Raw genomic sequence first — 25525 nt, 5'->3', positions numbered from 1 at the left:
CCCTCCCATCCTTGGGTAAAAGACACAAGCACAAAGAGATTAAAAGAGAGAAAACGCTGTTGCAATCTCTAGAATTTCCCTCCTCTAGCTTAAGTGTTAGAATTCTATTTAAGAGAGGAGAGTGAGTGCTTGTAAGGGTTGTCTCCTAAACCCAGTAAAAATAGAAGAGGGGTGTAAGAAGAAGGTTGATCTTTGCCTAGTAAAGGAAGATCGTTAGTGGATGCCTGTGGCCTCGACGGAAGAGGAATCGGAGGAGTGGATGTAGGTCACGATTAACCGAACCACTATAAACTCTCGTCTTCTCTGGTTTGTATTTATTCTTGCTGCTTACCTTACTACAAACCTCTATATATGCTTTACTTCCTCATTACTTTTGCTGCACTCATTTATGAACTCGGTTTCAAGTTAAGTTTCCGAAAACGGTTTTACGTCGGAAATGATTTCATCATACGAACGCAGTTTTAATCGTTGAAAGTTTTCCGCTGCACTAATTCACCCTCCCCCCCCCCCCCCTCTTAGTGCCCTTGATCCTAACACTCCCCCGTTAGTAATCTTAATATACTCATGTGAAGGATATCTGGTAGATGGTTGTCGCTCTCTAGTTGATCTTCTCAATGGAATCTCAATTGGTAGTGGAAGTGCTTGTTCAACTGTAGGAGTATAATCACTTATATTCTAACCACAATCTTCTTGTTCATCTCCCCCATAATTATTATGAACTACAGGTGAAGGAACTAGACCCAAACTCCAAGGAATATAAACAGAGGTTTCTGGCTTCTCAACATTATCACCATGATCAAACAATTGGTCTTCAAGAAATACAACATTTCTGCTTCTAATAATCTTCTTGTTCACTAGATCCCATAATCTGTACCCAAACTTTTCATGACCATATCCCAAGAAAATACATGTTTTTGCCTTATTATCAAGCTTGGACCTTTCATCTTTGGGAATATGAACAAATGCTTTATACCCAAATACTCTCAAATGATTATAAGATATATCTTTTCCTCTCCATACTCTCTCTAGAACATCACCTTTCAGAGGAACTGATGAAGAAAGATTTATCAGGTCAACTGTAGTTCTCATAGCCTCCCCCAAAATGACTTTGGTAACTTGGCATGGGAAAGCATATACCTAATCCTTTTTTCAATGGTTCTGTTCATCCTTTCTATCACACCGTTTTGCGAAGGAGTTTTAGGAACTATTTTCTCAAGCCTAATAGCATAGAACCTGTAATAATTCTTAAAAGGACCTCGTACTCGCCACTAGTATCTGATTGAACACACTTTAGTTTTCTGCCAATTTCTCTTTCAACACTGACATGAAACTCATTGAAAACATCGAGTACCTGGTCTTTAGATTTTAAATCAAAAGTTCATAATTTTCTAGAATGGTCATCAATAAATGTAACAAAATCAAGAGCACCTCTAAGAGTTATAGTTTGCATAGTACAGACATCAATATGAATTAAATAAAAAGCATATGATATTCTAGATGATGGATATACATGAAATGTAACTCTATGTGTTTTTCCAACTAAACAATGATCAAAAGATTTAAGAGATGTACCTTGCAACTCTGGTAAGAACTGTTTTCTAGCAAGAGTTTGAAGTCTCTTCTCGCTAATATGACCAATCCTCTTGTGCCAAAGATCTATACTTTCACCTTTTTGAATTACATTAATCTCTCCTTTGTGTAGCTTACCTTCCATGACATAAAAAGAGTTAAGCTTCTTTCCTCTTGCCATAATTAGAGAACCTTTAGTGAGTTTTCATTTACTTTCACCAAAATAATATGCAAAGCCCTCATCATCAAGTCTGCCTCTAGATATCAAGTTAAGGCAAATATTTGTAACATGCCTTACATCTTTGAGTATAAATTTGCTCTCAATACTAGTCTTCAAGCAAATATCTCCAATACCCACAATCTTAGATGTATCACTGTTTTTCATTCTGACATTACCAAAATCACCAGCAGTGTAAGACCTGAAGAAATCACTATGAGAAGTGACATGAAATGAAGCACCATAGTCAATCACCTAGTTACTATCCTAAACTGTAAGACTGACATAACCGTCATCACAAACAATAATGATATCATCTTCAGTAGTAATTGTATTGGTCTCTTTCTCATTTTTCTTCCTTTCATTCTGTTCTCGCTTCCAAAACCTACACTCTTTCTTCATGTGACCTGGCCTATTACAATGGAAGCATTTGATATCTCTTCTAGACTTAGATCTTCCTCTATAACCATGTGGATTTCTACTATGACTTCTTCCACGTTTTCTTGTTTTTTAGTAACAAATACCCCAGAAGAAGATTCACCCTATTCTTTCCTTCTGGCATCTTTATTTAGCAAACTTTCTTTGATCATATCTATAGTTAGAGTCCCCTCTAGCGTGGAGTTACAAATTGTCACCACATATGTTTCCCAACTTTTTGGTGAAGAGTTGAGAAGTAGTAATCCTTGCATCTCATCATCTATATTCATTTTTATAGCAACCAGCTTGTTTACAAGACTTTGAAATAGGCTTATGTGCTCAACAATATTACCACCATCTTTATATTTTAAATTTACAAGTTTTTGATGAGAGAAATTCTATTTCCCACTGTCTTTCTTGCAAAGAGATTTTCTAACCTTTGCCAAACAACATAAGCTATGGTTTCATTAGAAATATGCTTATGCAAATTTATATCCATCCATCCTCTAATATAGGCAATAGCTTTTCTATGTTGAATTTTTCATTCCTCATCGTCCATAGTAGAAGGTTTATCTTTAATCTTGATGGGCTTATACAAATCTTTGTAATAAAGTAAATCTTTCATTATACGCCTTCAAGTGGAATAATTTGATGAGTTCAATTTAATCATATAATCTGGCTATTCTATTTCAATCACACAAGAAAAAACTATCACCAAATAACATGTTGCTCTAATACCACTTGTTGGGAAAAACCTGTTAAAGCGGAATAATTCTTTTCCCTCTTTGTATATCAAAATAAGTTCCTCATCAAAATACCAACTTGATATCAAAATGTAAATATCAACTATAACAACATAAATAGTAGAGTAATAAATTAATCACACAGTGAGACCAAATTTTTAACGTGAAAAACCCAATGCGAGAAAAACTACGAGACCATAGTCCACCTCAAACTTCCACTATCAATAGTAATGATAATAGGTTTACAATAAGTCTTCTCTAAAATAGCAACAGGATCACAATAACATCAAGACCATATATCTTGGCTCAAGAATAGCATATCTTTAGATGGATCTCATTAATAAGAGAATTTTAGGTCTCACAAAGTGGATATCATAAGAAAGTACCTCAGAGAGGTAAACTGTAGATCAACACCGTTAGGATTGTAGAGCTTGTTGCAAGAATTCTCTACATAAAATTTAGGCCAAAACTGACAAAGTTTAACCCCCGATCGTTAAGCAGAAAACTCAGAAACCTTGCTTTCTCTCTCCTTTTTCTCTCTTTGTTATTTTCTCGCTCTCTCTCTTTTTCTCTCTGCGCACCGCTGCTACTGCACACGTTCGCTGCCCTCTCTCATGTTCACTGCCCTCCTTTTAATTATTGATTTGGGTTTATAGTCCTAATTGTCCAAGCCCACATATGGGCTGAACCCAACAATTAGTGTAGCGGATAAAACACATCGGTTCAAAAACTTCATACGATAAAAACTGATTTCGAAAATGTGAGTTTAACTTGAAAGTATATAGAAGCGTAGTGAAAGTAAAGTGGTTTGCGGTAAAGGTAAATTGCTCAAAAGAGATACAAACCATATTTTTATAGTGGTTCGGTCGTCGTGACCTATATCCACTCCACCGATTCCTCTTTCGTCAAGGCCACCAACATCTACTAATGATCATCCTTCAATGAGCGAAGATCAACTATCCTTACAACTCGATTCTCCTTTTGATAGGTTCATGAGAGAACCTTTACAATCCCCACAACCTCCTCTCTTAAGCTTCTCTAACACTTAGAGTTTAATAAGAGTTCACACAAGCTTACAGTAGCGTTTTCTTTCTTTTTCACTCTCAATTCTTGTGTAAGTTAACTAGGGATGAGAGGAGTATTTATAGGCCTCAAGTGGATTCAAACTTGGAGCCTAAAAAGATCTTTTCCCGGGTCCTAATGGTATCATCGCCTATGTTGGGCGGTATCACCGCCTACAGCACTGATATTGGGCGTTACCATCGTCCAGACTGGTGGCACCACCGCCTGACACTCTCGGAGATTGAGTTTGGGCGGTACCACCACCTGATATAGTCTCGAAGACTGTACCACGATGGTTCCACCAGTTGGGTCACTATTTGGGCCTTCTACATCGGCCCAATTGACCCCTAATTGAGTTGGCCCAATTCTAACCCAATTATGTGCTATGAATTTTAAGGTATACCCTAAGCTAAATAAGTCTAGTAAGTCTAGGTTTCTTCTAACGAGCTTCCGGCAAACTTCCGGTGAACTTCCAACGATCTCTTGATAATGTTCCAACGAACTCCCGGCAAGCTCCTAGACTTCATGACGATCTTCATGGCGAGTTCCAACGAGCTTCTTTAGCAAGCTCCTAGACTTCTCGGTCAATTCTGACAGAACTTCCGATAAATTGTTACGGACTTAGTTGGAATTGCCTAAGTCGTGAGGTACCCTTGTGGCCAAGATGCGAACTTAGCTTGAGTTGCCTAAGTCACGACGCACCCTTGCGCCAACTTCTCGGACTTAGCTGGGATTGCCTAAGTCTTGAGGCACCCTTGCAACATATGTGTCTGTAAAGGTTCAGCCTAGTTGTAACCTCGTACAGGTCCCGAAGGACCTGTAAAACAGAAAGTTGATTAGATTGAAAACGAGCGACGGACAAGTCCCGACGTCTTGCAAAGAGGGAAGCTTTACAAGAAATTCAGCAAGCGCCTTATGTGCACAGGAGAAAAGAGAGAGAGGATGAAAACAAGGACTTTAGAAGGTAGAATAAATAGTTGCAAGTCCACAAACAACTACTCACTAGGTGCCGGGCACGAAGGCAAGTTCCCGACAAGTCAACATGCAAACTTGTGAAGATTTTTCAATGCTTGACAATATACCGAAGCCCCATCCAACCCTATGCCACCCAGGGGGTTCCAGGGTGTTGAGATGGCTGATATTTCGTGCATCGCAATAGGCTATAGAAAACAGCCTGCGGCACGCGAAAACGGAGCCATTTTAGGGTTTTTTGGCTTAGCGCGGTGAGCGATCGCATTGTGCACTGTAACCTGTTCGAACATGTATTTTTACAACAAAAAACACATAAAACCAAGGCAAAATAGGTTGTCATGCCTTTGTTCAAGCAAGGAAAAGCGACGAACGATTCGTTGAATGAAGTTGTTGCGAGTACGCGACGACCGTTCATGATAGAATATCCGGACTTCCGATAAACTCTCAAACTTCCAACGAAATCTCATTCTTAACTCCGAGACTTCATTTTTCTTTATGTCTTGATCACTATCATAGTTAATCATATAGACTTAAAACCTACTTCAATCTAGATAATTATTATAAGGCTTAAATCAAATGTTGTCCGGCATGTCATTGGTTCATCGACGCTTCGTCCGATTCTTCAGCGTATCATCCTCTCTTGTAGCCTATTGCCTAATCGACCAGTTGACCTCCGCAACTCCGATTTTTTTAGTGCAATTTTCACTCTTCTTGGCCCGATGCCCGAATCCATGGCCCGAAGCCTTCTACCAATACATCAATTGATCCTCTGGCTCGACATCCAATCTTCTAGCATGTTCCATTCTGGCCTAACATGATTCTTTCTGTCTTAATTGTCTCTTCCTGATCGAACATTCCTACGTCACTCAAAACGTAAATCAAATAAACACTATCAATTAGTTTCATCATTAAAATCCGAGATTCAACAATATATTATCTATGGTAGCCACTTCATCTTTTTTTTTACTCTCAAATCAAAGGTATCTACGTTTCATTCTATTTATATACAAAATTAAATATTATAAATAAAGCACATTATATTGAAAGTTTAAGGGATAACAAATTACAAAATAAACTATTAGACAATAATCAAAATAAATAATTAATATAAAATTAGATATAAATCTTTCTTAAGGATTATTTCATCAACAAATCAAACATCCAAGTACCCTTGAAACATATGTAATTTTGTGAATGTATATGAAAGTTATTATCATCAAAAGATTGGCAGTAGGCTTATATGGAGCAATACATGCTCATATCATATTGCATTATGCTAGGCTTGAACTACCTAGTAGATATTGTTTGACTGACAATACTGCTAGTATTGAATCATATTGAATGATATTGCAAATCCTGATTTGTCTCTCGATGACTTACAACTCATCACATGGATGTAGCTGTTAATACAATCCTAAATTTAATAAATTAATAATGTTGACAAAAAATAGTTTACTTTTTGATAGTTTATAACTGATGGTATCGATTATGGTTAAGAAATTAATAATGTTAAGCACAATTAGATATACTAGTTCTATTGATCAAGTCGCATCAACTAGTAAGGCTTAAAATTAGTCAAGATTGAATAAACTAATAATGATGTCATTTTCAGCCTTGAAATTGCATCAACTAGTAAGGCTTGAAATTGCTCTGAACAATGTCATTTTCAGCCTATATAATGATGTCAATAATTTGTAGTTGAGAGAAAGAGGAAGGAGAGTGATAGAAATGGGAGAAGATACACTTAGGTGGGCAAGAGACGGTGACTTCTTGATATCTGTTGACCAGTTGATGCCAACTGACACCTTGTTTGATCGATCCTTTGATATGGCATTTGACAACTGTTATGGCTAAAGTTTAAGTATCGTGGATCATTGATCTTATGCTTTGGGCGTATGAAATTTGTTTTGATTAGTCGTTTTTTTCATTGAGCAATAGATCATCCATCACAATCGGATGTAAAAACTTGCAAACTGTAGGAGCATAGTTAACTCCATTTCCCCTAACACAAATTTGTAATGACAGTGGAAGAGATTATCGGAGACGACATTGGTTGTCACCTCAAACACCCCTTGTCTTTTAACTTCTCGTATAACTCTTCTTATCTTAAATCATCGGATCAAACTCGATCCAATCCGCTTCGCAGAATCTGACCCAAATCGAACTGAATCAACCCTTGAATCAATCAAGTTTGAATCGCCCGATTCAATAAAAAAGATTGACCCGAGTTTAAAGGTATTATTGATATTTAAAAAAAAAGAGATATCCTTTAATAAAAGTAAAATACGGAGACATCATATTGTAAAATTTTATTATTAAATTTTTTAGTAAATTACTCAAAAATATTTACAATGATAAACGAAAGAAAAATATATTATTATTATGATAAATCAAATACAGGTAAATCAGAGCTAATAAGCTATCCAGACCAGACCATACAAATGCACGCGGAGCCTATGCAAAAGGTTTGGTTAAGATATGTTCAATTCCATCAAGTATACAAACGGAATCTAACCAAACATGTCCTCTAATTATTTCTTCGGAGATATGATAATATTAAGAAGACAAAATTACTTGAAGCATGGATAACATCGAAAGCGCCCCTCGTTTCACATTTAATTTGATGATAAGACGAATTATTATTCTGGGTGGGAGAGAGAGAGAGAGAGGGAGTCCAACGACTTTCTTTATTGCTACGTCTTTTCGCCCTCATCTGAGTTGAAGCCAGCAGAAGCAAGTAGAGATCTGGGAGAGCTTGAAGGGGGAAGGTCGAGATGAGGCTGCGCGACGCGGTGATCCGGCGTCCCGCCGTGGTTGCGCTGCTCCTGTGTAATATGCTGTTGGCGCCGGGGGTGACCGCGGTGTGGCTGAACCTGCCGGCTTCGGGCACCAAGTGCGTCTCGGAGGAGATACAACCCAACGTGGTGGTGCTCGCCGACTATGCCGTCGTCCATGAGGGCCCGGCCGACGGCCTCCCCATCATCTCCGCCAAGGTAAGCGAACAACTAGTCTCTAGGCCTCTAAATTTTACATCTGTCCTTGATGTTGTGACCGCGTCGTTTCTTGATCGGGGATAATTATTTGTCATTTGACAGACAAAGCTTGGTTTTCGATCTTAGATTTGCATGACATCGGAAGCATTTCTAGGAAATTCTTTGTTTGGCCAAAGCGGATGATTGAGATCGGAGTGATTTTGGTAGTTCTGGTATCTGATGTGTGGATTTGCTTGTTTTCATGAGTGGGTGAAGTCGTGCTTTGTGTTAATGGTTGGATCCGAGGAGGAAGGGTTTTGTAAGGGCGATCATTTCAGAGCATTTGCAGAGAGTGAAAGTGCTGGATAGACTTTGAATTGGATTAAAGGACCAGAAGTGTATTCAAAATTTCACTGCTAAATTCTCCCTACCAAAATTTCACTGCTAAATTCTTCTGTTGATACAGATGATAATGGCCATTTAACAATCAGGTCTGAATCTTGACTATGAAGGCTTTAAAAGCATCAACAGATGCATAGAGATAATTATATGATGGTGAGGGAAGTAAGAAGAAAACCAGCACAATCTTACTGCCATGTCAGTATCTCCGGTAAATTTGACAGGCAAGAGCAACACAGTTTGTGTTAGAAAAATACGACAAAGAAGAGGATGAAAATACTTTGGAAACAAATAACAAACACAAGATCAAGAATACTATAGGAAATATATTTAGGCTTGAAACGTATATAAACACTTTCCTAAAAACGATATTTGCACCCTCTTCTCAAGATTGCTATGGGTTTGATGCAAATAGTTTTAGTGGATATGGCAAGCCTTTAGAAGATCCGTATTGAGCAAGTAATAAAGAATCTTCAAAGAGAAATTAGAGAATATCTAATTCAATCACTTGGAGAGTAAAGAAAAGAGTATGAAAGAGATGTCATCATAATTTACTCTCAAATATCTATTTATAGATATTTTTCACAAAAGACACAACCTTTGAAAAATAACTATCAAAATAACTACAAAGGAAACCACCTTTTCAAATAAGTCTTTTGAAAAGAAATTCTTTTTTTTTTTAATTTGAATAATTTATAATAATCCCCTACTTGTTTAAATTTAAAATTTTCTCCAAGTGATTAAATAATATTTATGAATAAAGTAATATATCTTTCGGTTTGAATATTACCTTAGTGTAAGCATCACAAAGTAAAGTCGAAATCCCAAATAGCATAAAAGCTTTGAATTTATTATTCCTAATGACAACACCATTGATACCACACACATAAATACAATATCCTTGTATTCCTCATAAAATCTTGCTCAGTCCTAATATGGCATTGGGCTCATCCAAATTTATGAACTTTTGTGAGAGAAACTCCAACTTTCAATCGAAGCGGCACCACTTCTAAGTTTATATAGGTGAAGTTTTTATAGTATCATTGTCACTCTTTGAGATACTTGTCCTAACTTGATTGAACTTCATTAAGAGTATAATTAACTCAACCCTCATTCGGTGACAACCAGCACTTTAACATCTTTAGATGGGACTCATAAAATATTTCAAAGTGCTGAACCACTCCACATGTCAATGACTTGTTCTTACCCTTTGAACTCTTCATTACTGATTTCATAATGTTGTGTAGGGTTTGCTATCATTGGTGGATTTTTTATTCAAGGAGTTTTAGGCCCATCCATTTTGATGTTGATCTTACAACTTCTCTTGTAAGAGGTTTGGCGAATGGATCAACCAAATTCTCACTTGTTTTCACAAATGTGAGTGAAATAATCTTACTCTTGATTAATTTCCTTACATAATCATGTCTAAGACTTATATGCCTTGACTTTCCATTATATATTTCACTATACGCACGAGCTAAAGTGGTTTGACTATCACAAAGTATAGAAATTGAATTCACACTCTTAGAAGTCAATAAAATTTCTAATAGAAAGTCCCTTAACCATTCAACCTCCTTTCTTGCATCTGCTAGAGCAACAAATTCTGATTCCATAGTTGAGTGAGTTATACACGTTTGTTTCTTGCTCTTCCAAGAAACAGTAGGAAATTTGAGTATTGTAGGTTATAATCTTTGGTTCGTTTAAGGTATCCAAGAACTCTTCCAATAACCTTCCAATGCTCTACATTTGGATTGCTAGTAAATCTACTCAATTTACTAACTACAAATGCTATATCAGGTCTTGCGCACTGCGTTGCATACATAAGACTTCCTATAGCACTTGAATATTTTAATTAAACCACTATTCTTCTAACATTCTTGACTAATTTGATACTTGGGTCAAACGGGTTATTTCTTTCTTTGATTTTTAAGTGACTGAATTTCTCCGGTTCTTTCTCTATGTAATGAGTATCAACTTGCCAAACATCTTTTGTCTTAAATGTTGAAGATAGAAACCTCTTTGTTTCTACAATACCTTTCATGTTGTTGCTCACTATTAACATATCATCACATAAAGGCAAGCTATCACCATATAGTCATCACAAGTTTTGAGATAAACACATTTATCTACAATATTATGAACAAATCCATTAGAAAGAATTATTGCATCAAATTTCTCATGCCACTATTTTGGAGCCTGCTTTAAACCATACAATGACTTAATAAGTTTACACACTTTATGTTTATTTCCTGATAGAACAAAACATTCGGGTTATTCCATATATATCTCCTCATCGAGGTTTCCATTTAGAAATGTCGTTTTGACATCTATTTGATGAACATAAAGATCAAAAATTGATGCTAAAGCAAAAATAATTCTAATAGATGTGATCCTAGCCACAAAAGCATATGTGTTAAAATAATATATTCCTTCCTTTTGTCGAAATTCTTTAGTAACTAACCTTGCTTTGAACGTTTGGAGAGTACTATTGATATGATACTTTCTACAAAATACCCATCTACAACTAATAGGTTTAGAGGCAAAAGGTAAATCGACAAGTTCCTAATTGTGGTTTGACATAATAGAATTCATCTCATCATTAATAGTATCTTTCCAAAAAGCAGCATCACGAGAGGCCATAGCTTCTTTAAACGTTTTAGGATCATCTTCCACTTGTAAAACAAGAGGAATTGTTTTTAAGACTCTTTCATTAGTTCCTTCTACAAGGTAAAGAGAAATACTTTGATAATCAATCTCATCCGATCTTAATGTTTTTGCTTTTCATACACGAGTGCTTCTCCTTAATTCATGAGATTGCTCTCCAACCTCTTGTGAACTTGATTGATGTCCAATCAAAAGAATATTAGGTTGCTCACCAACCTTTTGAGATGTCTCCACTAGTGACTCTTCACTAGTTGGAGGATGAACATTATTACTTTAAGTCATTAAATGTTTAAAGAACTCCACATCTCGAGATTCTATTATGATATTAGGCTTCAAATTAAGAAGTCTATAAGCTTTGCTATTTGAGGCATAGCCTATAAATGCACATTTGATTCCTCTAGGTCCCAACTTTGTCCTTTGAGGATCATTATTCTTACAATATGTAAGACACTCCCACACTTTAAAATAATCAATGTTAGGTTGTCTTCTTTTCCATAACTTATATGGAGAGATCTTATTTTTTTTAAAGGAAATTCTATTTAAAATATGACATGCAACCAATAAAGCTTCTCCCCATAAATTATAAAATAATTTAGCATGCAATAATATAGCATTAATCATCTCTAGATAAGTTCGATTTTTTCTTTCTGCTAATTTATTTTGCTCAGATGTTCTAGGTGTTGAACATTCATGAATTATGCCATGTTGTTAACAAAACAAGTTAAATTCATTAGGAAAGTATTCTCCTCCTCTATCACTTCTTAAAACCTTAATTTTCTTCCCTAATTGATTTTCAACTTCTGCTTTATTTGCCTTAAAAACATTAAAAGCATCATTTTTATGTTTCAATAAGTACACATATGTGAATCTAGACATATCATCTATAAAAGTAATGAAATATCTATTACCTCCTCTTGTTAATATGTCATTTAATTCACATATATCAGAATATGTATTAAGTCTAACAAATTAGTATATCTTTCGATACTTTTGAAGGGTTTCTTCATCATCTTTGATTTAACACAAATTTCACATTTATTAAGATCATCAAAATGATAATTTATTAAGCCACACTTAACCATTCTTCTAATGGTGCTAGTTCCAATACGTGCTAATCTATCATGCCATAATGAATAATAATCAACAATATAAATAGAAGCAACATCTTTATTAAATTTAGAATCATTGTCAACAATAGATAATTTGATCATTCCCTCAGCGGAATAGCCTTTTCCAACACAGATTTAATTACAGGTTTGCCAAGGAGATTCCCACTCACTAAATTTCTACTCATATATGGTACATGAAGAACATTAGTAAGAGTGACTTTCTTTCCGGAAGTGAAAGTGAGTTTCACATTTCCCTTGCCAATCACCTTAGAACGAACTTTATTTCTCATTTGAATCTCTTGCCCTTCTGTGACTTCTTTGTAAGTCTTGAAGAGTGCCTTACCATAACAAACATGGACGGTAGCACAAGTGTCATACCACCAACCAGAAACCTTGCCAAATATAGCATTCACTTCGCTCACCATAGCGATTATATTATCATCTCCCTCAATGGAGTTGACTTTTGGGTTTTGGCCTTTTTTAAATCTACAATCCCTAGCAAAATGATTAGGTTTTCCACAAATAAAACAACCTCCACTCTTTGGCTTCTTAAATTTTCTTTGATCCCTTTTGGGGCCAAAATGATTCTCCTTGTTTTGCTTGCCTTTGTTGGAATTCTTAGGCTGATTCACAACATTTGCTTTTATATTGCTAAAAGAGTTCTCACTCTTATCTCTCATTCTCGATTCCTCCTCGATTCGAAGATGTTTTTGAATTTGCTCCAAAGTGATATTTTTTGAGTCATGCAAAATCTTTTTCCTATATTCTTTCTAAGATGAAGGTAACTTGGCTATTATAGCCCCTACTTGAAAAGGTTTAGGAAGTTGATTTTTTCAGCCTTTAATTGATTAACAATGACCTACAACTCGTGCACTTGTGCCAAGATTGACTTGTCATCCACAAACTTGTAATCAGAATATTTAGAAATTAAAAATTTCTTTGTACCTTGTTCTTCGACATAATATTTGAAATCCAAAGCATTCCAAATTGCTTTTGCAAATGGTTCCACCGTATAAAAATCATAAAGCTAGTCCGAAAGAGCATTGAGAATGTGTTCTCTAAACATGACTTCATCTTCATTTCTCTTCTTTTGTTCAGCCTTGACTTCATCGGTGTCATCATCAGTTGGATCAGGAATTGGTTGAAGATTTGGATCAAGCACATAGAAGATCTTCAAAGCAGTCAACATGAACTTCATCTTGTCTTGCCAACGGGTAAAATTCGTTCCATCAAAACGATCCAAACGAACAAAATCTTGATTCAATAATTTGATGGTATTTGTGGCCTCCATGGTGAATTTGTATAAACTCACAAAATATCGTTTTTAGATTGTTGGAAAAATACGATAAAGAAGAGGATGAAAACACTTTGGAAACAAATAACAAACACGATCAAGAATACTATAGGAAATATATTTAGGCTTGAAACGTGTATAAACACTTTCCTAAAAATGATATTTGCACCATTTTCTCAATAAGATTGCTATGGGTTTGATGCAAATAGTTTTAGTGGATATGACAAGCCTTTAGAAGATTTGTATTGAGCAAACGATAAAGAATCTTCAAAAAGGAATTAGAGAATGTCTAATTCAATCACTTGGAGAGTAAAGAAGAAGAGTATGAAAGAGATGACATCATAATTTACTCTCAAATATCTATTTATAGATATTTTTCACAAAAGACACAACCTTTGAAAAATAACTATCAAAATAACTACAAAGGAAACCACCTTTTCAAATAAATCTTTTAAAAAGAAATTCTTTTTTTTAATTTGAATAATTTATAACAGTTTGTACCATAAAGCAAACATGCAGAGATGATTACGGCCATACACTCATCGTGATATTATTCCTTCTGCATGCAATTAATTATCAACCAAAACTCTAATGTCTCCTATGCTGAATTTGACTTCTTCCCCCTGCTTTGAAGACAACTCTAGAGATCCTGATAGGATCCAGACCATCCCAAGATAGGATATTACAACAAGCTGAAAGTTTTAGCCTTCCAAAATCGCATTGCATAAGCTCAGGCCAACAGTCATTGACCTTGTTTTGGAACATTGCAATGAATTATTAACTCCTAAAGATTCAGCAGATCCAGCACGCAGTGAGACACAACTCAAAGCTCGATATGGCCACAAGACCTATCATGAATGTTGACAATCAATGACATAAAAATAAAATTTTCATTAACAAGTTCAATTGATCAATTGCATGGGGATCAATCTGTTTCTTTCTGTTTTAGTGTTGATCTGATGGCAGATTTGAAAGATGGGAAATGTTAATGAATGCACTCGACGTGATCAGATTTCTGGTCCAAGTTGATCAAGCTCAGGTCTAACCTACTTCATATCCATTTTTATATCACTGTAGCAGAAGTTATCCTGATTTTTCAAGGCCTAAAGATGGAATCCAACTTCATGGAGGAATCCTTCACGAGTTGGGAATGAAAGATCAGCAGTTCTATTTCATTTTGTAAAAGAAAGAAGGCCAAATAGGCCTCTGGTCAGATCAAGAGAACAAGAAAAGCATTTAAGAATCCTTTCCCTAACAAAATAGGGGCTATCAGCCATTGTTCATCACTGAAGTCGTCCATCCATACTGACTGTGTGCATGCTTTACAGACATTGTACTTAAGAGTCAGTACGAACAGTAGAAGTGACCTTATTTTGGGAGTACTTATAGCTAAATTGGGGTTAAATTTTAATTTCAACTGTAAACAACACCTACTTACTTGCGTCCTAGAGCATCACGTTGGAATAAAGTGGCTTAACATAAGTTCTTGAACAAGAAGGTAGGTTCAGTTGAAATGTTTCATTGAGGAAAAAGTTACTGGCTAGCTTGCATGGATAATTAATAATTGTTAGTTCTTAACATGAATAAGGAAGTAGTTCTATCTATGCTTTGACAACATATACATGGTTTGGTAGAAGATATGAGAGTGTGGAGCTCATGATATATGTATGATATGTGGGCAGCTAACCATACATGAAAACAACAAATGCAATTTCATTTGGATCGGTTCATAGCCAATCATACTTATTGGTCCAGGTGTGAATTGGGACACTGACCATCCCTTTTTAAGTGACCCAGTCCAACTTATAATTTTTCAAGAAACCCTACACCTAAGGTTCCTCACACAAGATGCAAATGGGCGACCTAAGAGCTGCTCACCCACACAATAGACTGCCTTGGTAAAAGAGTCTTTTCAGGTGATGCCCTTGGAAAGGAAGGTTAATTTGCTTTCACAAAGATTCTGTGATATTCTTAAAAGAGATAGTGGACAGTAAGGCTGGCAGAAATTTATTCATTGTACATTGGTCATTATATTTTAATTGTAAAAGGCTTTTGATAGAGGATCCCTAGAATTCACTAGGAATGAGTGTTGTCAAAGGTGCTAGGTGCTAAAAGGCGCCAAGGCTCTAAAACACACGAGGCGCTAGGCGCTCGTCTAGGTGCTTGCCCGAGCGAAACAAGACGCTTGCCAATATAAAAATATAATTAAGAAGAAAGACGATAATTAATATAAAAATTTGACAAAATATAAGTTTTATATCACTTCACAATCAAATTATCACCATTAAGACATTAGTAATTTATTTAACATCTATAAAGCATTCAGTGACTTAAAAAGGCGCTCGGGCGAGGCCAGGCGAGGCTCGAGCGCCTCATATAAGGGCCAGGCGACGCTCGCCCGAGCCCAAGCGTCGGGCACTTCGAGCGAGTGCCCGGTTGATATAAGGCAATCGGGTTCAGTTAAATGTGTTGTTTGTTGGTTCGATTGAACCAACTAATGCACGCAGTTACCTCAAAACTTGTGCACGACCTCAACTCCCAACCCTAGCATGCACTTTCTCCCTCTGCCTCCATCGCCGACGATTTCTCCCTCTGCCTCCGAGTCTTCCTTTGTTGCCGACCGAGTCTCCTCAGCTTTCGTTGTTGTCTGCTATTTGCCGCTGTTGTTGTTGCTATCCGCGACTTCGTTGTCGCTACTGCTATCTGCGACTCCGCTGCTGTAGCTATTGTCTGCTACTTCTCTTATGAGTTTTGACTTCACTGTCGGTTTTACTAGATGATATTTTTTATCCATTTTAACAATTATACTTTTCCCTTCTAATTGCTATTAACAGTAAATAATATATTGTTAACAGTTGATTATTAATTATTGTACAAAATAATTTTTTATTTATTAGATTAATAATATTATATTTTTTGTATTTTTATATTTTAGAACGTCGTGCTTCGCTCTGGCAAGCGCCTAGCGCCTCGGGCGTTTTAGGACCTTAGCACCTAATGCTTTTTAATTCACTAAAAGTATTAAAGTATTAAATTGACCAAATATAACAACAAAAATAACAAAACACAAGAAAATTAACATAAAAAGTCCAAGAATTTTGGTAAGAATTCTAACAATGATAAATTAAAATCCTAGTAGTAACAAATTCAATAATTATTGGGGATGTCAAGGAGAGAAAGAAGTAGGAAGAGGAGAGGGCACTCGTGGGAGGGGAAAACTAGCTAAGAGCAAGGGAAGGGGCAGGGAAAGAAGTAGAGAGAGAAACAAGAAGAGAGAGGGGGGAGGGGGTATTGTCGGTTGCTAGTGATCTTTGGAGTCGCCTTAAGAGAGAGATAGAGAGAGGCGAGGGGGGTCGAGGGGGGAGAGAGAGCCAAGGGGGAGGGGAGGTGATTATGTTAGGAAGAAGCAAAGAGAGGGGGAAGGGGGCATTACCATTGACCTTCGTGGTCGTCGGGAGTTACCGAGAGACAGAGGTGTTGCCACCGAAAGTAGAGGGAACAACATGACAAGAGAGAGACAAGAGAGGGAGGTACGACCATGAGATATGGAGGAGGGGACAGCGTGGCGAGAGCTCAAGGACTGGCACCGACAGAAGGTGGAGAGGGATGGAAAGAGGGAGAAGGAAAGAGAGGAAAGAGGAGAAGATACCTTCTTTCACGAGGGGAAGCATTGTTGGCTTGCACACAAACATCGGTCGTCAGCTTGCACACTTGCTCAGAAGAGTAGATGCAGTCACCTTGCACATAGACAAAGACACGATGATTAGGTTAAAGGAAAGGGGTCACACATGAAGAGGGGTTGGGGATAGGGATTAGTGAGCTGGGTTATCTTGCTTGGTTGAACCGATCAACCGAATCATTCAATTCGGGTTCAACTCAAGCTCATTTAAAGCTAATTTGGGTCAGGCGAGCGCTTTGGCTACCCAACACCTAGGCCCAAGCGCATGCCTAAGCAGCACCTAGTTGAAGGCGCCGGCCCAAACCCTAATTGAGGTGCTCGGGTCTCGCCTCACCTCGCCTGGGCGCCAAGGCGAGCGCCTAAGCATTTGTTGATTTCATTGCTAGGGACAAAAAAATTAGAATACCTGATTTCTGTCACAATTATACTGGTTGTTGCTTCATATATTACTTGTGTTTGTTAATTGCTGTCATCATTGCACCACAATTTGACTCAAGACTCTGCATAATATTTATCATACCTGTGAATCCTTCATCTGTATTTGATCCATGAAGTTACCATTATTCTAGGTTTTAGCCATTACACTTTTCACTACCAATCCTTCATCTTCATTTACTCCTAGCAGTGCCATAAATCATGCTCTGTGGAAAACCAGGTCATGCATGCACAAATTAAGGTAGACATTGCTTTTAACTTTTGGCAGATTCTCATCTAATAAGTTGAAATGGAACCTTTAGTCTAGTGCCATATGAACTCCTTTTGATTTGAACACATTGGTGCAATCTGTAGCATTTTTCTCTAGCAACCATTCCTCCAACTTCTCGAAGACTCTTGGATTTTACATTTTCAAAAAAGAATAAAGTGCTACAATTGAAAAAAACATCTGCAAATTGTGGATGGTTTTTTTTTCAAATAGATGATGGATTAAATCTTGTTGGGTTATATTTCTAGGCCCTTAAAAACATGACATGGGAATTAATGACAAAAAATATTGCTTTTAGCATATATCAGGTTAAAAGCGGTTTGGAAATGGAGACCAAAAGCATAGCACCAAATTAATTCCAATTTTTGAGTGATTTGACGTAACATAATATTATATGCCATCCTAAGAGCTGATCATTTCCAACTTAAATCTGCTGATGCTCTTTGATGAACACTTGGTGATTTATTTCACGGCATCTATGAGGCTTAGATATGGATATGAGATACTAATACGTCGGAATATGTTGCTATGTCAAGTTTTGAAAAATGGATGTAAAATGGCAATGACAGACCAAAAAATTTTCATTTGTTAGTAATACATATTACAAAGCTTGGCATTTGCTATAGTATTCTAATATGTAGTTACATATCAGTATGAAAACAAGTAATCAGAAAAAATGTTCAAAGAATATGCATGAGCTACCAAGAACTTTTGAAAAATAAGGTAGGACCATTACTTAAACTTATTTTATCAAAATCTAATGTTTGGTAAAAAAAAGTCAATAATCTATCTGATGATGTACTAATCTTTTCCATGTTAAAGAACAACATTCAAAGGAAACAAATAAGTGTCTATGAAGTAGCCACAAAATATGCCTCTAAAAAGCATCCAAGACATTAAATATCGTGCAGTATCCGATATGTGTCTTGGGAGTATTTAACAATCATCATATGCAACATATATTCGATATAGATATTGGAAGTCATTTGTATCTGTTCTTCATAGCATAGCATCAATCATCCTATTATGATAAGGCAACATCCTTTTGGGATCTTGAGCTCTGAAATGTAGAGGAAAGGCAGTCTGGAAACTTAGCACTGAGTTTTATTTTGACTCCCACATTACTTGTGATAGAGAAAAGGAAGTGCCATGGAAAAAAAGGAAGTAAAGGTAGGCTCCTGTCTTTGGGCATAAGAAGTTGAGGTAACATCGAAATGATATGGACAAGAAGGTAGGCCCCTATTTCCATCATAAGAGGTAATATTGAAACTCATGAGAATGATTGGTGCCCCAACATTCTTTGGACTTGGGAGCCAATTTACCTTCAGTGAACCCACCTTTCTTTCTCTGCAAGCCATTATCCCTCCTTATTTTATGTATCTAAATTACATAAATTGGGTGTGTTGAGATCAAGAGAGGCTTAACAAAGAAATTTTATAATGTCTAATCATCAGTATTTAGATGGCATCTTGTATATTTGTACCTTTTGTTGCTTCAGCTGAATTGCCTTTTTTTGTAGGTTACATCACCTTATGGAAACACACTTCACCACAAAGAGCATGTTACAGCAGGTCAGTTTGCATTCACAACTACTGAAGCCGGCAACTACTTGGCATGTTTCTGGATAGATAGTGGTGATAAAGGTGTTGGAGCCAGTGTTAGCCTTGACTGGAAGATTGGAATTGCAGCGAAGGACTGGGATTCTGTTGCCAAAAAAGATAAGATTGAGGTGAGCACTTAGAGCTACAAAGCAAACTCGTCACCTTGGTATATAGGATGTGCAATTCCAATTTGAGGTGCATTTTTTTGGTGACAATTATGGCCAAGCTTCTCAAAATGCAGGGCGTTGAGCTAGAGTTGACAAAATTAGAAGCAGCTGTGCAAGCAATCCATGCAAACCTGCTTTATCTTAAGTCCAGGTAATTAAAAAAAGAAAAAAAAAGTGGTTTCTTGTCAAATATTCCATGCGGTTGTGGGTAATAACTAGCATCTGATCATGTATTGTTTCTTCTGTATTTTTTATGCTTTCAGGGAGGCAGAGATGAGGGAAGTAAGCGAGAGGACGAATGCAAGGGTTGCATGGTTTAGTATTATGTCCCTTAGTGTATGTATTGTGGTTTCCATGTTGCAGTTGTGGCACCTGAAGGGTTACTTTCAAAAGAAGAAACTTATCTAGTTTGTATATATGATAATGTAGTCTAGTGTGCAATACTATAGAGAAACCGAGAGACTCCAAAGAATGCTGTCTATTTTGGTTTAGGATTGGTAGAGAATAGTGATAAATGTTTGATGACAGCATTAAATGTAACATGAGGGTGTCTAAATGGTAAAAAATGAATCGAAGGGCATATGAATGATTAATCGTTGTTGTTCGAATTACTCTTAATTTATTATACTGAGATAAATATCGTAATAATTATGAACATGTATTTCATTTAGATGTCATATATATGTTGTTAATACAGTAGTCACTAGCAAATTTTGATTCGATGCAGGTAGACTTTTGTTCGTCTTGCCGTGTGTTTCCGAAACACTTGAACGAATAGTGACAGCTCATACCATCTATGTTCCCATGTTTTGGACGGTATGCGGGCAATTTACACGAGTTGTTGGATGTTCATAGAATTTGTAATGTCTTTCTCAATCAAACTGACACGCACAACTACTTGCAATGTCACAGATAAAACATCTCCGACATGGTGTGGGCTTTTATCACATTTACTGCAGGATTCTCATATATGATCATTCATAGATTGATCACAGTAAAAACTAAAGAAAAAAGCACCAACATTTTCATTATCTATCCATCTCCGCCCTTGTAGGATACTGCTGGAAATCTGGCCTCGTGATGAAGTAATCGACATCCCAGAGATCAAATCCAATGGATCAGCTTCTGGGAACACGAGAGACACGTCATCTCTAAGAGTCTCGTGTCCTTGTGCACGGACCTACCTTAGTTTTATTGTTAGGACTCTAGCTACAACAATCTTAATTGAGTTTCATTAAAAGAGACATTCATGTAAAATCTACCTAGTCGACCTCTATTAAAGAGATGAAGAGACTGACTAAGGTTAAGATTAGTTTGGAGGTTACTACTTAGAGAAGTATTAGGAGTTGATTAGAAGTAGCCGACCTCTATTAAAGAGATGAAGAGACCGACTAAGGTTAGGATTAGTTTGGAGGTTACTACTTAGAGAAGTATTAGGAGTTGGTTAGAAGTAGCCGACCTCTATTAAAGAGATGAAGAGACCGACTAAGATTAGGATTAGTTTGGAGGTTACTACTTAGAGAAGTATTAGGAGTTGGTTAGAAGTATGAGTCTTGAGTAGGAGTCCTATTAGGAGTTGGTTAGAAATATGAATCTTGAATAGGAGTCCTATTAGGAGTTAGGTTTAGAAGCCTTATAAATAGCTATATATTTATCCTCTTTTCTTAATGAATAGATCAATCCTTTTAGCAACCTTTGAGCAGCAACCTGGAGGAAGGAACCGCTATAGAGTTCTAAGGAGGTCGATCCCCTAAAGAAATCAACCCCAAGCTTAGAATCTACAAGGGTTCTATCACTTGGTATCAGAGCAATATTCTTGGTATCTTGCTACCCTTCCATAGTCAACAATCAGCCCTCCACAGCTGCCCAAAGCAATTCCCACAATTACTTAAAATATTATTGCCAAATTCCGCCGTCATCTCCACCATCACGGATAATCCTTTGATCTTCCCGTGAATTGCGAAAGGTTATGGTTTCTTACCTTACTGCTTCTACAATTTAGTTATCTTTATTCAAAAATCCGAAAAAAAAATGTTCCTATATTGCTGCATAAACTTTTCATCGCCAAGTTTTCATCTTTACGACGAAAGATGCATCGTAGAATTCTAACTGCATAACATAGATTGTTTGATCTTGCTACCGCACTTTTTCTATCCAAATCTCTATGAAATTTTTATGACAGCTTTGACACTTCCTAACAGCGGATTTTCCTTTGGTTTCGTCAAAAAAAATTTTCAATATAAACCACTGATCTTTTACGTCTACAATGCTACACTTTAGATGTAAAAATCTGCTACAATACATTTCCATGATCCTTAATTTTTTCGAACCTTCCACCACCCCATACCATTAACCCATCAACAAAAAAAAATTAGGGACATCTCTGATCTACAAGAAGATGCTATGAGTTCTCAAGATCTAATTGATGCCAAATTTGAAGTATTGGAATCTCGGATTGAATCGCGACTTGAATCATGCTTGGAGGATAGATTACGCGCTTTGTTTGTAGAATTTAGAATTGGACAACCACCGAGTCCAACCAAATTTCAGCAAGAAGAGAATTTAGAGAGGCATCCAAAGAAGGAGCGACAGCCCTCGGACATGCTTCAACCATGCATGAGGGTGGACTTCCCGTGATGGGAAGAAGGAGACCCAACAGGGTGGATTTCGTGCATCGAATGCTACATTCGCTACTACCGAACATCGGATGATGCTATGGTGGAAATTATTGTCATCTACCTTGAAGAAGATGCTATTCAATGATACAATTGGCTGGAATACAATCATGGGGCTCCGACATAGAATTAATTTAAGAATGCACTACTAAATTGTTTCAGACCTACGAAGTATGAAAATATCGATGGCCAACTCGCAAAGATTCGACAAACCTCTATGATTCAAGAGTACTAAACTAGGTTTGAGAAGCTATCATACCTTGCTCATGATTGGACTAACCGTCAATTGTTAGGAACATTCATCGAACGACTCAAGCCAGAGATAAAAGTGGAGGTTAAGGCACGACAGCCCCGTACCGTGACAATTACGATTTCTTTCGCCTGAATACAAGAAGAACGGCTCAACCAAGATACTCAGAGGATGAGAACCTCTTTTAAGCCCGTGGCATATAAATCTCCGTCTACTCTGAGCCATCCTTCGTTGCCAAAAAAATTGACAAAAGACAAACTACATGATCGATCAGCAAAGGGTCTTTGTTGGCATTGCGATGAGCCGTGGAACCGCGATCATCGCTACAAAAGGGGCCACCTCCTACTGATTGAACCACTTGAAGACATGGAGGATGAGGTCCAGGAGCATGGGGAAGAGGTCGCAGATAAAGAACAACAGTCAGTTGATATTACGATGCATGCCCTTGTCGGTTACATGAACCCACAAATGATGAAAGTGGAAGGACTTCTGAAGCAATAACCTATCATCAATCTTATGGACACCGGAAGCACTAATAATTTTATGAATACCAAGGTTGCTATTCGGATGACCTTACTTATCGAGAATTGTAGTAGGTTTGACGTTAAGGTCGCCGACGGACGAATTTTGAAGTATGATCGTAAGTACCCGCGGGTGAAACTATTGTTGTAGGACCAAGAGATAATTGCATATATCTTCCTCCTCCCTCTTGATGATTATGAAGCTGTGCTCAGCATTGAATGGCTAACGATATTAGATAATGTTTCCTGGAATTTTGTGAAACTAATTATGAAATTTTAAAGTAAGGGGAAACATGTGATACTGCATAGGAAACGTGGGGGTGACGTAACGATGATTTAAACACAACGAATGGAGAAGGTTTTACACAAAGCATGTAATAACTTTTTGGTATAACTTAAGCAGCAAACTAAGGGAGAGCCAATAGAATTTGAAGATCCAAACCTACTTCCTTTGCTTGCTTAATTTTCAGATATATTTGATGAACCGTGCAACCTACCTCCTACCCGTCGGCATGATCATTGTATACCAGCAAATACTCGGCCATATTAGTATCCACATCTCCAAAAGGATGAAATAGAAAGGATTATAAAATAGATACTCGAAACAGGAGTTATTTGGCCAAGTTGCAGCCCCTACTCTTCACCGGTGCTCCTCGTACGAAAGAAGGACGAAACATAGCAAATGTGTGTTGATTACCAAGCTCTCAATGGCATAATCATCAAGGACAAGTATCTTATTCCAGTAGTAGATGAATTGCTTGATAAATTAAAGGGAGCATAAGTCTTCACAAAGCTGAACCTTCGAACCGAGTATCATCAAATATGAGTATGCGAAAAAGATATATCGAAAATCGCCTTCCGAACGCATAACGACCACTATGAATTTGTAGTAATGCCCTTTGGTCTCATCAATACTCCCTACACCTTCCAAAGCCTTAAGAATGATATTTTCTAGAATTATCTTTGTAAGTTTGTGTTAGTTTTCTTCGACGATATCCTTATTTACAACCCTTCTCTTGAAAGTTATTTTCAACACTTACGACGTGTTTTGATGATTTTGCGAGAACATGTTCTTTATGTCAAAAAATCAAAGTGTAACTTGTTAGGATCAAGAGCACTAAGAGGGGGAGGGGGGGGGGGTGAATTAGTGCAGCAAAAAACTTTCGACGATTAAAATCACATTCGTATGATAAGAGCGATTTCGATAGAAAATCCGATTCGTAAATCACTTTAACTTATAATCAAGCAAGATGCAGTTAAAGCAAGTTTATGAAGGCAGTTTGCAGTTGTGATGGAAATTAGACTGTAAGCATAAACTGAAATATGATGTTCGTACGATAAAACTGATTTACATCTAAACACCGATTCGGAAAATACTGAACTTGAAACATGATCGTAAATGCGCAGAAGGCAGTAAGCTATTGAGGAGGTTTGCAGTAAAGATAATATGCTCAAAGTAAATGCAAACCGAGATTTAGAGTGGTTCGGTCAATCTTGACCTACATCCACTTCTGGCTTCCTCCACCGATGAAGTCACCAATGTCCACTAGAGGCCTTCCTTCAATAGGCGAAGGCCAACCACCCTTTTACAGTTTCACTCCTTTTGACGGGCTTAGGAGACAACCCTTATAGAATTTTCTTTCCTCTCTTGACAGAACAAAACTTGGAAGAAAAGAGGAAGGAGAACTTTTAACTCATACAACACTTTTTGAGCTCTCAAAAACATAGAGTAAGATCAGGATTTAAGTGGTTTTTGGTTTCTCTGTCATTGTTGAAAGGGTGGGGTATTTATAGGCCCCAACCCAGTTTGAATTCCGAGCTCAAAAATGTTAATTCCCGGAATTCCGGGGTCTAGCGGTTGCACCGCCTGGCAGAGCTCGAAGACTGAGCCTCTAGGCGGTGCCACCTCCTGTCAGGGGCGGTTGCACCTCCTGCCAGAGCTCGGAGACCGAGCTCAAGCGGTTGCACCTTTGTCAGAGGCGGTTGCACCGCCCAATTAAAGCTCGGAGACTGAGCCCTGGGCGGTGCCACCACCGACCCAGGCGGTGCCACCGCCGACCCAGGCGGTGCCACCTCTGGCCAAGTAATTTGGGTCCAAATGGGCTGATCCATTCGGCCCAATTTGGGTCTTTCAAGGGCCTAATTGCCCCAAGATTAAGTTAATGGGATCACCTCCCATTTCTAACTTAATCATCGTGCTAACTATGAATTTCTTAAGGCATTTACTGCAACTTGCTCCGGTGCGTCAATCGCTTCTTCTGGCGAACTTCCGACGAACATCCGACGAACCTTCGGCGATGCTCCGGCGGACTTCTGGCAAACTCCTGGACTTGTGACGATCCACTTGGCGAGTTCCAACGAGCTTCTTTGGTAAGCTCCTAGACTTCTCGGATTTGTTCTCGCAGAACCTCTGACAATCGTCCGGACTTTCGTCGAACTCTCGAACCCCCAACGTGATCATAGTCTTGACTCCGGCGTAACTTCTGTTGCATGTCTTACTTTCATCGTAGT

At 37.5% G+C, this 25525-nt stretch overlaps 1 protein-coding gene across 1 annotated transcript; it reads left to right on the top strand.

The window, feature by feature from the left end:
• The first annotated feature begins 7584 nt into the window (after nucleotides 1-7584).
• On the top strand, nucleotides 7585-20247 carry LOC135619386 (transmembrane emp24 domain-containing protein p24delta3-like). The gene is made up of 4 exons (XM_065121344.1): nucleotides 7585-7973; nucleotides 19320-19529; nucleotides 19643-19719; nucleotides 19832-20247. The coding sequence occupies exons 1-4, from the start codon at nucleotides 7755-7757 to the stop codon at nucleotides 19974-19976; spliced, it is 651 nt and encodes a 216-aa protein (XP_064977416.1). The 5' UTR covers nucleotides 7585-7754; the 3' UTR covers nucleotides 19977-20247.
• Nucleotides 20248-25525: the final 5278 nt, after the last annotated feature.

This window comes from Musa acuminata, chromosome BXJ2-8, assembly GCF_036884655.1.
Source record: "Musa acuminata AAA Group cultivar baxijiao chromosome BXJ2-8, Cavendish_Baxijiao_AAA, whole genome shotgun sequence".
NCBI lineage: Eukaryota > Viridiplantae > Streptophyta > Magnoliopsida > Zingiberales > Musaceae > Musa > Musa acuminata.
This window is presented reverse-complemented; position numbering and strand designations above follow the sequence as displayed.